This window comes from Phacochoerus africanus, chromosome 3, assembly GCF_016906955.1.
Source record: "Phacochoerus africanus isolate WHEZ1 chromosome 3, ROS_Pafr_v1, whole genome shotgun sequence".
NCBI lineage: Eukaryota > Metazoa > Chordata > Mammalia > Artiodactyla > Suidae > Phacochoerus > Phacochoerus africanus.
In genome coordinates, this window is record NC_062546.1 from 121978480 (window position 1) to 121991470 (window position 12991).

Genomic DNA, 12991 nt, shown 5'->3' on the forward strand with positions numbered 1-12991 from the left:
ATTTTGTGAACTTAAGGGATCATTTGTTATTTTTGTCTGCATAGTATATATGGTTGAGGGCATATAACTTGATCAGCAGTTCAAACATACTCATCTTAAAACCTTTTTTTATTGTGAAGTGTAACATGCACAGAAGTACCAAAAGCAGCTTGAGGATTGATCCCTGGGAAACCGTTTAAGGAGGACCCCCCCCAAACAATGTCTCTGTCTCCCTGAAAGTTTCCCCTTCCCAGGTTTGTGTACTTCCTGCTCCACTGCTTCTCTTGATCATTTTATGCATGTGCCCCATGACAACTGGGTTGTTTAAGCCTTCTAAACTTCACACATGAGGTGTGATGTTTGTTGTAGGGTTTTCTTTGTAGATGCGTATGAAGGATATTTTCTTTACATATGAAGGATGTTTTCTTCTGTTTCTGCTTTGTGATGAGGTTTTAGTTGTGAATGGATATTAAGTTTCATGAAATACTTTTTCTACATCTCTTGATGATCATAGTTTTTTTTTCTTTTGTCCTATTAATGTGTGAAGTATTGATTTTTCAAATATTAAATCAACTTTTCATTTCTGAAATAAAAATACTTTGGTCATATTAATGGATGTTGCTGGTCTTGTGGTGGTTTTTTTTTTTTTTTTTTTACTAGTTTTGCATCTGTTTGTGAGGTTGGCCTGTAATTTTCTTGTAACGCCCTATAATTTACTGATAACCACCACTTCAGACTACCAAAGAAGCTATAATTCAGGAAGATGCAGCTTCCTTGCAATCCCTGTTAATTTCTGTTTACAATCTGTCAGCTGAAAATGCTAGCTAGTCGAGAGAAACAAGCTGATGGATCTGATTGTACAAAAACATAACAGCCATTCAAAGTTTTGGTGATCCATGTTGGCTAGTCTTTCAGAATGAGTTGGAGAATATTCTTTCCTCTTGTTTTTTAGAAGGGATTTGTATAAAATTGGTAGAGTAGGCCAATCATCTTGGTCTGTAGTTTGTGAACTTAAGGGATCATTTGTTATTTTTGTCTGCATACTATATATGGTTGAGGGCATATAACTTGATCAGCAGTTCGGACATACCTGATACCTTTTTTTCCTACCAGTTTTTTATTATATTAAGTATTGACCTACAGCAGTGTATAACTTTAAGGTACTCAAGATAATGATTCAATTTATATATATGATGAATTGATTATCACAGTGTTTAGTGACTATCCATCTCTTCAAATAAATAAAAAATTAAAGAAATGGAAATTTTTTTTCCCTTGTGATAACTCTTAGGATTTACTCTGTCAACAACATATACAGCTCTGTTAATTTATCATGTTACATCCCTAGTACATATTTAGCCTATAAGTTTGTACGTTTTGACTGCCTTTATCCCATTCATCCTGTCCTTACCTCCTACTTCTGACAACCACAAATCTGATCTCTTTTCCTATGAGTTTGTTTGAATGTTTTTGAAGTATAATTGACCTACAACACTGCTAGTTTTTGTTACACAGTATAATGATTTGATATTTCTGTACATTTCAAAATGATCATCACAATAAATCTAGTTATCATCTGTCACCATACGAAGAAGTTACCTAATTATTGACTGTATTCCCCACACTACATTTGTTGTTAGCGTGACTCATTTCTTTTCCAGCTGGAAGTTTAGGTACCTCTTCATCTCCCTTATCTGTTTCTTTCCTCCCCTAACTCCTCTCCCCACTGGCAATCACCTCTTTGCTCTCTGTATCTAGAACAATGTTTCTCTTTTGTTCTGTTTGTTCATTGTTTTTCAGATTCCACATGTAAGTGAAATGATATGTTATTTATCTTTCTCTGTCTGGCTTATTTCATTTATCCATAATACCTCCTATATCCATCCCTGTTGTTGCAAATGGCAAGATTTCATCCTTTCTTATAGTTGGGTAATATTCCATTGTTTATATATGCAACGTATAGTCTTTATCTGTGCATTTATGCTGGGCCCTTAGGTTGCTTCTGTATTTTGACTGTTGTCAATAATGTGGCATTCACCATAGGGGTGCACATATCATTTCTAATTAGTGTTTTTGTTTTCTTGGGTTAGATACCCAAGAGTGGAGTTGTTGGAGCTTTTTAGTTTGATGTAGTCCCATTTGTTTACTTTTATTTTTATTTCCCTTGCCTAGGACACATATGCAGAAAAATATCGTTAGGATCAATGTCAGAGAGTACACTGCCTTTATTTTCTTTTATTTTTTTTGCTTTTTAGGGCCACATCCAAGGCATATGGAGATTGCCAGGCTAGGGATCGAATGGGAGCTACAGCTGCTGGCCTACGCCACAGCCATAGCAACCCAGGATCTGAGCCGTGTCTTCGACTTACATTACAGCTCACAGCAATGCTGGATCCTTAACCCACTGAGTGAGGCCAGGGATTGAACCTACAACCTCATGGCTCCTAGTTGGATTCATTTCTCCTGTGCCTGACAGGAGCTCCTGTATTTTCTTTTATAAGTTTATGGTTTAAGGTATTACATATAAGTCTGTAATCCATTTTGAATTTATTTTTTTCATGGTGTAAGAGAGTGGTTCAGTTTGAATCTTTTGCATGTGGCTGTCTAGTTTTCCCAACACCATTTATAGAAGTACTGTCTTTTCCTCATTGTGTATTCTTGCCTTCTTTGTTTTAGATGAATTGCCCAATAAGAGTGGGTTCATTTCATCATTTCATCCATGTGTCTATTTTAGTTTCAATATCATACTCTCTGGATTACTGTAGCTTTGTAGTATAATTTGAATAGGGAGCATGATACCTCCAGCTTTGTTATTCTTCTTTTTTAAATTTTCTTTTTATGACTGCACCTGCAGCATATGGAAGTTCCCAGGCCGATGCTACAGGCACAGCAATACTGGACTGAGCCGCAGCTGTAACCTATGCTGCAGCTTGTGGCAGTGCTGGGTCCTTAACCCACTGAGGGAGGCCAGGGATTGAACCTGCATCCTTAGGGCACTATGTTGGGTTCCTAACCTGCTGAGCCACAATGGGAACTCCCATCTTTGTTTTTCTTTCACAGCATTGTTTTGGCTATTTGAGGTCTTTTGTGTTTCCTTAAAATTTTAGAATTATTTGTCCAAGTTCTGTGAAAAATGCTGGTTTTTTAAAAATTGATGTACAGTTGATTTACAATATTGTATGTTTCAGTGATTCACAATTTTTAAAGATTATACTCTATTTGTAATTATTATAAAATGTTGCCTATATTCCCTGTGCTATACAGTATATCCTTTTAGCTTATTTTATATATAGTAGTTTGTACCGCTCAGTCCCCTATCCCTATCTTGCCTCTCCTTCTTCCTCTCTCCCTGCTGGTAACTACTAGTTTTTCTCTACATCTGACCCTGTTTCTTTTCTGTTATATTCAGTAGTTTTATTTTTTAGATTCCATGTATAAGTGATATATACATATTTGTCTTTTACTCTCTGACTTATTTCATTAAAGCATAATACCCTCTAGGTCCATCCATGTTGTTGCAAATGGAAAAATTTCATTCTTTTTTATGGCTGAATAGTATTCTGTTGTATGTATTTTTATATACAACCTCTTCTTTATCCATCCATCTGTTGATGGGCACTTGGTTGTTTCCACTTTTTGGCTGTTGTGACTAATGCTGCTGTGAACATGGGTGTGTAGATGTCTGAGTCCCCACTTTTACTTCTTTTGGGTAAGTGTTCAAAAGTAGGATTGCTGAATCATGTGGTAATTCCATGTTTGATTTCTTAAGGAATTGCTGTACTGTTTTTCACAGCAGCTGTACTGTTTTACATTTTCATGGGCAGTGCACAAGGAAAGGTTCTAATTTCTCTACCTCCTTGCCAAAACTGTTTTTTTTTAAATGAGCGCATCCTATTTGTATGAAGTGCTATTACATTATAGTTTTGATTTGGTTTTCCCTAATGATTGGGGGTGTTGACCATCCATTTTTGTGCTTGCTGGCCATATGCACATCTTTGGAGAAACATCTTTTCAAGTCTTTTTCCTACTTTTGAATCATATTTGTTGTTGTTACTGTTGAGTAAGAGGAGTTTGTTATGTGTCTAGATATATATGATTTGCAAATATTTTCTCTCAATCTACAGGTTGCTTTTTCACTGTTAATAATGTACTTTTTATTTTTATTTATTTATTTTTTATTAAAAAAATTTTTTTTTGGCTGCCTCATGGCACATGGTGTTCCCAGGCCAGGGATCAGATCTGAAGCATAGCTGTGACCCAGGATGCAGCTTCGGCAACACTGTGCTGTGGCTGGGAATCAAACCTGCCTCCCAGCCCTCCCAGGATGCCACTGATCCTATTTCACCACAGCAGGAACTCCTGATTGTTATTTTTGATGAAGTCCAACTTATCCATTTTTTCTTGTCATTGCTCATGCTTTTGGTGTCTTGTCCAAGAAATCATTGCCAAATCCGATGTCATGGTGTTTTCCTCCTGTGTTTTCTTCTAAGTGTTTTGTATTTTATAGTTTTTTTATATTTAGGTCTTTGATCTATTTTGAGTTAATTTTTGTGTATAGTAAAAGGTAAGGTTCTAACTTGATTCATTTGCAATTGGATATTCAGTTTTACCAGCACCATTTGTTGTAAAGACCCCATTGAATCTCTCCATTGAATAGTCTTGGCACTCTTGTCAGGAAACATTTGACTATATATTGTGAGAACTTATTTCTGGGCTCTCTGTTCTCTTCTGTTGATCTAAATGTCTGTCATTATGCAGGTACCACACTGTTCTTTATTTTTTCTTTTATTCTTTCTTAGAGTTTAAGCTAACATTTTTCTAACTTTTTCAGAAATGATACTTATTAACACACTGATGTTTTTGTAATGTGTTTATTATGAACATTTTCTAACAGAAATAAAAGTAGAGAGAATAATATAATGAATGTAGAATAACAAGCATTCACACTCCCCAAGCACTCCTACTAAACATTTTATTATTTTAAAGCATATTTCCATCTTTAAAACATTTAAACACACTTTACCTGTTAATGATAAGAACTTTTGGGGGAGAATAAAAACACAATGTCATCATCCTGTCTAAACTGTGATTCCTTAATCTTTTTATTAGTGGTTCTTTTGAATTGGCATCTAAATAAGTTCTGCAATTTGTAGTTGAGTGTTGTATGTTTCTAGTCCTTTTTTCCCCTAAATTCATATCTGTAGGCTCTCTCCTACCTCTCTTTGGTCATACTGTTTATTTTTCAAAGAAGTAGGACATTTGGAGACTTTGACATTTTCTCAACTTGGTGATTGCATTCTCTTCTTTGTGATTGCATTCTCTTCTTCAGGTCTTAACATCTTCTGTCAGTTACATTTTCTCTGAACTGCTGATTATATGTATAGGCTTGATGAGATTGGGTTTCAGTTTTGATGAATCAGAATATGTCCAAGGTCATGCTGTGTGCTTTCTGTTTCATGGGCTTAGAGGCCTGTGGTGCTGGTTGACCCCACCTTCAGTTCTGACCAGATGGCCCAGGGCGTTCATGTATGGTGTGTCCTCTCTACAACCCCACAGCAGCCTTGCCCTCAGCTGTTTGGTAGCATGAGGTACAATTTGCACAGGAAGGATACAATCCCAGCTTGCTTCACCACTGCCCTCCACCCCACTTTAACCATTTTTTGTAATATTGAATTGGACCAATGAGATTTTCTCTTTGTTTGAGCATCATTACAAACTCATTAAATTTTATCAATTTTATATTTATTAACTTACTTTTTAGCTTTTATTTTTTCCTAATACATTTAAAGATATAAATGCCCTCAAACATACACATTTAGCTATGTGTCACAAGTGTTGATCTGTAATATTTTAATTATTGTTCATTTCAATGGATTTTCTAATTTCCATAGTCATTTTTTTCTGGGAATTTTGGGTGAATCATAAATATATTTCATAATTTTCAAATATGTGGAGATTTTTGTTTCTGTCCCCCATTTCTAATTTAACTGCATTGTAGTCAGTGCACATGCTCTGTAACTTGCCTTACTTGAAATTTTCGAGATTTGCTTTAATGCTTGGTATATTGCCAGATTTGCTATTGATCTGCTTACATGGTGTTTTTGTTTTTGTTTTTAAATCACTCTGTATCCTTGCTGAATTTTTGTTTGTGGTGTTAGTTACACGAAGAAGTCTGTTAATGTCTCATTGTGATTGTGGATTTGTCTATTTCCCCTTGTAGTTCTTTCACACAATTTGTTCTAGTCGTTTTATCTATTGATCTATTGATTCATTGATTTTGGTTTCTGTATACACAGAGTCATTTTTTACAGGTCAGAACTGTAGAAATAATGAGGAAGTGACACTTATACGCAAAGCTGATTTGGAGAACCACAATAAAGATGGAGGCTTCTGGACTGTGATTGATGGGAAAGTATATGATATAAAGGACTTCCAGACACAGTCATTAACGGGAAACAGTATTCTCGGTAAGACCTCATTTTTTTTTTGTCTTTTTTTTTTTTTGTTGTTGTTGTTGTTGCTATTTCTTGGGCCACTCCTGCGGCATATGGAGGTTCCCAGGCTAGGGGTTGAATCGGAGCTGTAGCCACCGGCCTACACTGGAGCCACAGCAACGCTGGATCTGAGCCTCGTCTGCAACCTACACCACAGCTCACGGCAACGCCGGATCGTTAACCCACTGAGCAAGGGCAGGGACCGAACCCGCAACCTCATGGTTCCTAGTGGGATTCATTAACCACTGTGCCACGACGGGAACTCCAAGACCTCATTTTTTACTTTATGTTTCAAAATTGTTGATGTGTCATTTTAAGCAGAACTTATGGCTATCTCAGCCCCTGTGCATTTTAGTCTGTCTGTGACTTTGGTTTCTGTCCTATCACAAACAAATGGAGGCACATTTGAAATTTTTTTTTTTTTTGTCTGCACTGTGGCCTGTGGAAGGGATCCAGTCCACACCACAGTCGCTGCAGCACCAGATCCTTTACCTGCTATACCACAAAGGAATTTCCTTGAAGCATTTTTTTATCATTATGCATTTTTCATTGCAACCCTTCCCTTGTTGGAATTATTCAGGGTTCCGAGCTGGCCCAGGCAGCTCTGGGAGAGGGTGAGAGATTATTTTAATTTTCTAACCCTCACTTCAGATTTTAGCTAGCTAATCTATTTCCTACTTGCCATTTCTGCTATAAATGCCTAGTCCAGTTGAACTGAAGTCATGTCACTTCTGTCTGTTTGTTTCAGCTCAGTTTGTAGGGGAGGACCCAGTGGTAGCTTTGGAAGCTGCTTTGCAGTTTGAGGACACGCGGGAGTCAATGCACGCCTTCTGTGTTGGCCAGTATCTGGAGGTGAGGCTGTGTGATGCCAAGGTGGACATCAGTGGATCTCTGAATATTTCTGACAAGGGGATTTTACCCTAAGTATTGATAACTGGGACTTGGGGGAAGGTGGTCATTAGTTTTAAACATGAGGATCTTTTAGAGTTTTTCTTCATAGATCAACTTAAATTTATTCATCTTGAGATATATTATGTACTGGCCCTAAAAAATTATTTTAAAATTGTCGATTTGTGAGAAATGTTCCGCACACAGAAAAAGAGGTTAATTTTTTGTGTTTAAGATTTTATTGTAATCCTTTGTGGAATTTGGAAGGGCTTACCATCTTGAAATAGTATATTTTGGGGGGAAGAACTGTTTAGTTGCATAATTTTTAGAATAGAAATATATCCATTCCGCATACTCATGAACATTGAAATTTCTATATTGGGATTGGCTTTCCAGATATGGACCCAGAGGTAATAAAATGTATTAAATGCCTTACGGGTAAGACTTAAAACATTTTGTGAAGGGAAAATGAACTTAGTTTCTAAATTTTCTAATGTAACTGGCAGGGTTTAAGATGATTTTCATTTGCACTCTTTCTTTTCTGTTTGTTCTTTGTTTGAATACACTTATTTCCTCCACGTGTGTAGTCACAGTTCACTAACTCATAGCAATATCTGTCATCTCATATTTTTGGGGTTTTTTTGGGGGGGTTCTTTATACATATAACAATTCTATATGTTTTTGGAAGCATTGTGTACAGTTACTCTGGAGACTTCTATTTGATTCTTTTTTTTTTTTTCCTGTCTTTTTGCCTTTTCTTGGGCCACTCCCGTGCATATGGAGGTTCCCAGGCTAGGGGTCTAATCGGAGCTGTAGCCTCCAGCCTACACCAGAGCCACAGCAACGTGGGATCCGAGCCGCGTCTGCAGCCTACACCACAGCTCATGGCAATGCCGGATCCTTAACCCACTGAGCTAGGCCAGGGACTGAACCTGCAACCTCACGGTTCCTAGTCGGATTCGTTAACCACTGTGCCACAATGGGAACTCCTTCTATTTGAATCTTTAAGGAATTTTCTAGCTAAGTCATTTATAAGATTTTCTACCAGTAGACCTATGTGTTTACTCTCTGCTTTGTAGGGCATGTGTGGCTTGTGTCTTTTATTTTGGCAGCAGCCTGAGCTCACTATTATAGGATATAATCTTTATTATGGTGTTTTTTTTCAGGATAAAAGCTGTTACTCTTCTTGGTTTAAGTGTTTAATTAACCCTGTTTTCTCATACTAATGATGAAATTTATCTTTCCCAGCCTGACCAAGAAGTTGTTACCATACCAGATTTGGGAAGTCTGTCTTCACCCTTGATAGACACTGAGAGGAATCTGGGCCTGCTTCTTGGATTACATGCTTCCTATTTAGCTATGAGCACACCACTGTCTCCAGTTGAGGTTGAATGTGCCAGTAAGAAAAATTTCATTTTCTGCTAACAGATTAGCAGGTTATTTCAGCTGAGTTGTAAGTGCCATTAAGAATTGAACAGAAAGGGGAGTTCCTGTTGGCTTAGCAGGTTACGAACCCGACTAGTATCTATGAGGACATGAGTTCAACCCCTGGCCTCACTCAGTGGGTTAAGGATCTGGCATTGTCATGATCTGTGGTGTAGGTCGCAGATACAGTTCACATCTGGTGTGGCTGTGGCTGGCAGCTGCAGCTCTGATTGGGCCCCTAGCCTGGGAATTTCCACATGCTGCAGGAGTGGCCCCAAAAAGTGAAAAAGAAAAAAAAAAAAAAGATTAGAAAAGGAAAAATCAACACAGTTATTGATGAGGAAAAATAAGGACAGTGAGACTAAACCAGTTAATTAGAAATTGCTGTGAGCGGCTTGCATTTATACTCACAACCTCTGGCAGAAAAGGAAGCTAACAGGTGTGTAGGAAGGTTGTCCTGTGCCTGATCTCACTTCTGCATCCTCTAACAGATGGGCTCAGCTCAGCTGTCATCTCCTCGTGTGCCCAGAAATCCAGGTGGTGTGAATCAGCCCTTCCTCTTGAGAGTACTGTTCTATTGGAGGATTGTGTTTTTATAAGACTCATACCAAATACGTGGGATGGCAACCTTTGTAACCACTTAGAGTATTAAATTTTCTCCATAACCCATAATATAGGTTTAAATATCCCTTCACATATTTGTACATTTCTCCATCCATCTTTTTATTGACCATTCAACAAGCATCTGTCAAGTAATTACTTCTGTGAGTTACCATGTTAGGCAGCAAGGGAGTAGGTATAGAATTAGTTACACCTCTGCCCTCAGGTGCTTCCTTTGTGATGACGAGCCAGACATGATAAGCAAATCAGGTTGGATGGTGGTAAAGGATAAAGTGGAGATGTGTAAGTGGATTGGGAGTTGGAGAGTAGGTGGAGAGAAAGACTTTGTGGATGTGGAGCCATTCTGAAATTAGTGTCCCAGCAGACTGGGTATGTGAGGGCATCAATGAGAAAATCAGCTTTGAGCTGCTCATCATGTATGTGGAGGGTTAGTGGAGAAGGCTAGTGGACAAGGATGGCCATGGCACCTGCTCAGCCTGTCTTCCAGAGCAAAAGTGCTAGGTGCTTTGCTGCCTACAGAGCTTCTAAGACAGTGAGTGGACTTGTCCTCTTCCTCCAGAGATCTAAAGTACTGTAGACTTGCAGGTAAGCATCTCAATCAGCAAGAAACTGGGAAATGTCAGAGTAGAGGGGGGCAGTAAGTTCTGTGGGCCCAGTGTAGGGGAGTCTGCCCATTCTAGGATATCAGAAGCCACCATCAGAGAAGTATCTTTGAGAGACAAGAGGGAGTTCTAAATGGAGAGAGCCAGGGAGGGTCTGATTGCATTTGCATTTTAGAAGTATTGTGGCATTTTGGAGAATGTCTCTGGATGCTCTAAAATCTAAATTTCTAGTAAAAGAACAGTGACTGCACCCAAGATTTGATTGCTGGGGTTTTGGAGGAATTTTTTTTTTTGTCTTTTTGTATTTTTAGGGCCACACCTGCAGCACATGGAGGTTCCCAGGCTAGGGATCCATTCGGAGCTATAGCCGCCGGCCTACACCACAGCCACAGCAACTTGGGATCCAAGCCGTGTCTGTGACCTACACCACAGCTCACAGCAATGCCAGATCCTTAACCCACTGAGCACGGCCAGGGATCAAACGCATGTCGTCATGGATGCTAGTCGGGTTCGCTAACTGCTGAGCCATGATGGGAACTTCTAGAGGAATATTTTGATGGTATAAATTATTGAAAAGATATGTAGTTATGTACAAACTGATTATTTTTTGGTGAGTCTCACTCCCCTTATCATAGCAGTTATAATGAGTTGTCCCCATTTGCACTGATGGATGGCATCTTCTTGTGGGGCTTGGCCTGTGCCTCATATAGGTCTCTTACAGTCCACTGGATCTTATGTCTCCAAAGAGCCATCTCTTACTTCTTCTGCGTTCAGTAGGTTGTCATTGTTTTTAATTGACTAATACCCTAGAGGAGATGTGGCTGCCCTGAGCATGTTCTCCATGGAACTCCTCACATATGCTGTTCCCTTACCTCAATACTTGGCATCTTGGTCTTCATTCGGATTCCAGCAAATTCCTTCCTCTGAATAGTGGGGAGCTTGCTTCCAAACACTCAGTCCACCCTGTAGTGTGGCGTACAGCTATCCCAATTGAAACTTATTGATGGCTTGTGTAAGCGGTGCCTCAATACTGTTCTCCCTGTTAGAAAGCAAAGCCCCCGTCTTCACATGGTACCTGTGGAACCAGACAGTTCCTTGAGCAAGTATCTGGTAAATGTTGGACTGGAACTGTTAGATTGGATTCTGACCCCATGCTCAAGATGTGATGAGTAACCGGAAAGTTTTTTTTCATGTAGATACAGGAATTATAACCCAGTTTACATAAATATATTAGATGTGGGTTTGAATTTCATCTCTTCAGTGAAGCACTTAGTTCTCTTTTTTTTTCCCAGTATTTATTTCTGAACAGTGCATTCAGGTGTATTTTGAACATTTGTATGTGCACTTTCTAGAGTGGCTTCAGTCATCCATCTTCTCTGGAGGCCTGCAGACCAGCCAGATCCACTACAGTTACAATGAGGAGAAAGACGAGGACCACTGCAGCTCTCCTGGGGGCACTCCTGCCAGCAAGTCCCGGCTCTGCTCCCACAGACGAGCCCTGGGTGACCATTCCCAGGCATTCCTGCAAGCCATTGCTGACAATAACATTCAGGATCACAACGTGAAGGTGAGCAAGGCCTTCCCACACTTATTGCCCTCTGTTTCCTTTAGGACTTTGACACATGAATACTCTAGCACAGACTTTGTGTACATATTTTTTGGAGAGCTTGTTTTGAGGTGAAAGGCTGGTTTAGTTCAATGTGCCGGTGAGGTTTCAGAAGATGATCGCAAATGCTTCAGAAGCTATGCCGTGGAACTTGGTTTGGAGTTCATGATGGTGTTGTGAGAGAGGCTCTGAAGTTACCGCCAGCTGTTTCTGTTGCAGGACTTTCTGTGTCAAATAGAGAGGTACTGTAGGCAGTGCCACTTGACCACGCCCATCACTTTTCCTCCTGAGCATCCTGTGGAGGAAGTCGGCCGCTTGCTGTTATGTTGCCTCTTAAAACATGAAGATTTAGGTATGAAAGTCAATATTTTAGCTGTACTATAGATTGTTCAGCTGCCATATAGTACGCATTTATGCCTATGCTGCCCTTTCTTTTAAATGTCTTTTGCAGGTCACGTGGCATTATCTTTAGTTCATGCAGGTGCCCTTGGTATTGAGCAGGTAAAACACAGAACATTGCCTAAATCAGTGGTGGATGTTTGTAGAGTTGTCTACCAAGCAAAATGTTCACTCATTAAGGTAAATAGATGTTGATTCTCTTTCCTCAGTGCTTTGTGGACAGTTGGTGAAGTATTTGTTGTTAAATTGTCCTTTCGTATTTAACTTTGTAGACACATCAAGAACAGGGTCGTTCTTACAAGGAGGTTTGTGCCCCAGTCATTGAACGTTTGAGGTTCCTCTTTAATGAACTGAGACCTGCAGTTTGTAATGACCTTTCTATAATGTCCAAGTTTAAACTATTAAGTTCTTTGCCTCGTTGGAGGAGGATTGCTCAGAAGATAATTCGAGAACGAAGGAAGAAGAGAGGTAAGAGGGTAAAAGATAGGAGGACGCTTTCAGAGTATAGGTATCCATGGTTTGAGAGGCTGTTGGCTGAGAGGCTGTGGCATTTTCATAACAGCCATAACGTTTGTTATGTGTATTATGATTTTCTTTTTTTTTTTTTGGGCCTCACCCTCAACACATGGAAGTTCCTGGGCCAGAGGTTGTACTTGTGCCACAGCAGTGACAATACTGGATCCCTGCTAGGCCCCTAGGGAAGTCCTGTGTATTATTTGTGATTAAATATACAAATCCTGCTTACTTTTCCAAGACATCAGATAATAATGCAACTTCGGGATTCAGTGTATTATGATACTCACCTCCATATGCTGCGGGTGAGGTGCTGAAAAAGACAAGAAATAAACAGAAAATAACTAGAGTCAGCAAGGACATGGAGAAACTGGACAAGGATAAACTAGTGGGAATGTAAAAATGTTGGAGTGCCATGGAATACTCTGGCAGTTCCTCAGCAAAGTGAACATAGGATTACCATA

At 39.3% G+C, this 12991-nt stretch overlaps 1 protein-coding gene across 4 annotated transcripts in view; it reads left to right on the plus strand.

Moving 5' to 3' along the window:
• HERC2 (HECT and RLD domain containing E3 ubiquitin protein ligase 2) overlaps positions 1-12991 on the plus strand; it is a 214175-nt gene that overhangs the window by 83648 nt on the left and 117536 nt on the right. For 3 of the 4 annotated variants that reach the window (XM_047772566.1, XM_047772568.1, XM_047772569.1), the window contains 7 exons: positions 6276-6446; positions 7222-7325; positions 8610-8760; positions 11362-11576; positions 11835-11967; positions 12067-12194; positions 12287-12482. In XM_047772566.1, coding sequence (XP_047628522.1) covers positions 6276-6446; positions 7222-7325; positions 8610-8760; positions 11362-11576; positions 11835-11967; positions 12067-12194; positions 12287-12482 — 1098 coding nt within the window. The remainder of the gene's footprint in view (positions 1-6275; positions 6447-7221; positions 7326-8609; positions 8761-11361; positions 11577-11834; positions 11968-12066; positions 12195-12286; positions 12483-12991) is intronic. The other variant, XM_047772567.1, reaches the window with a different exon arrangement.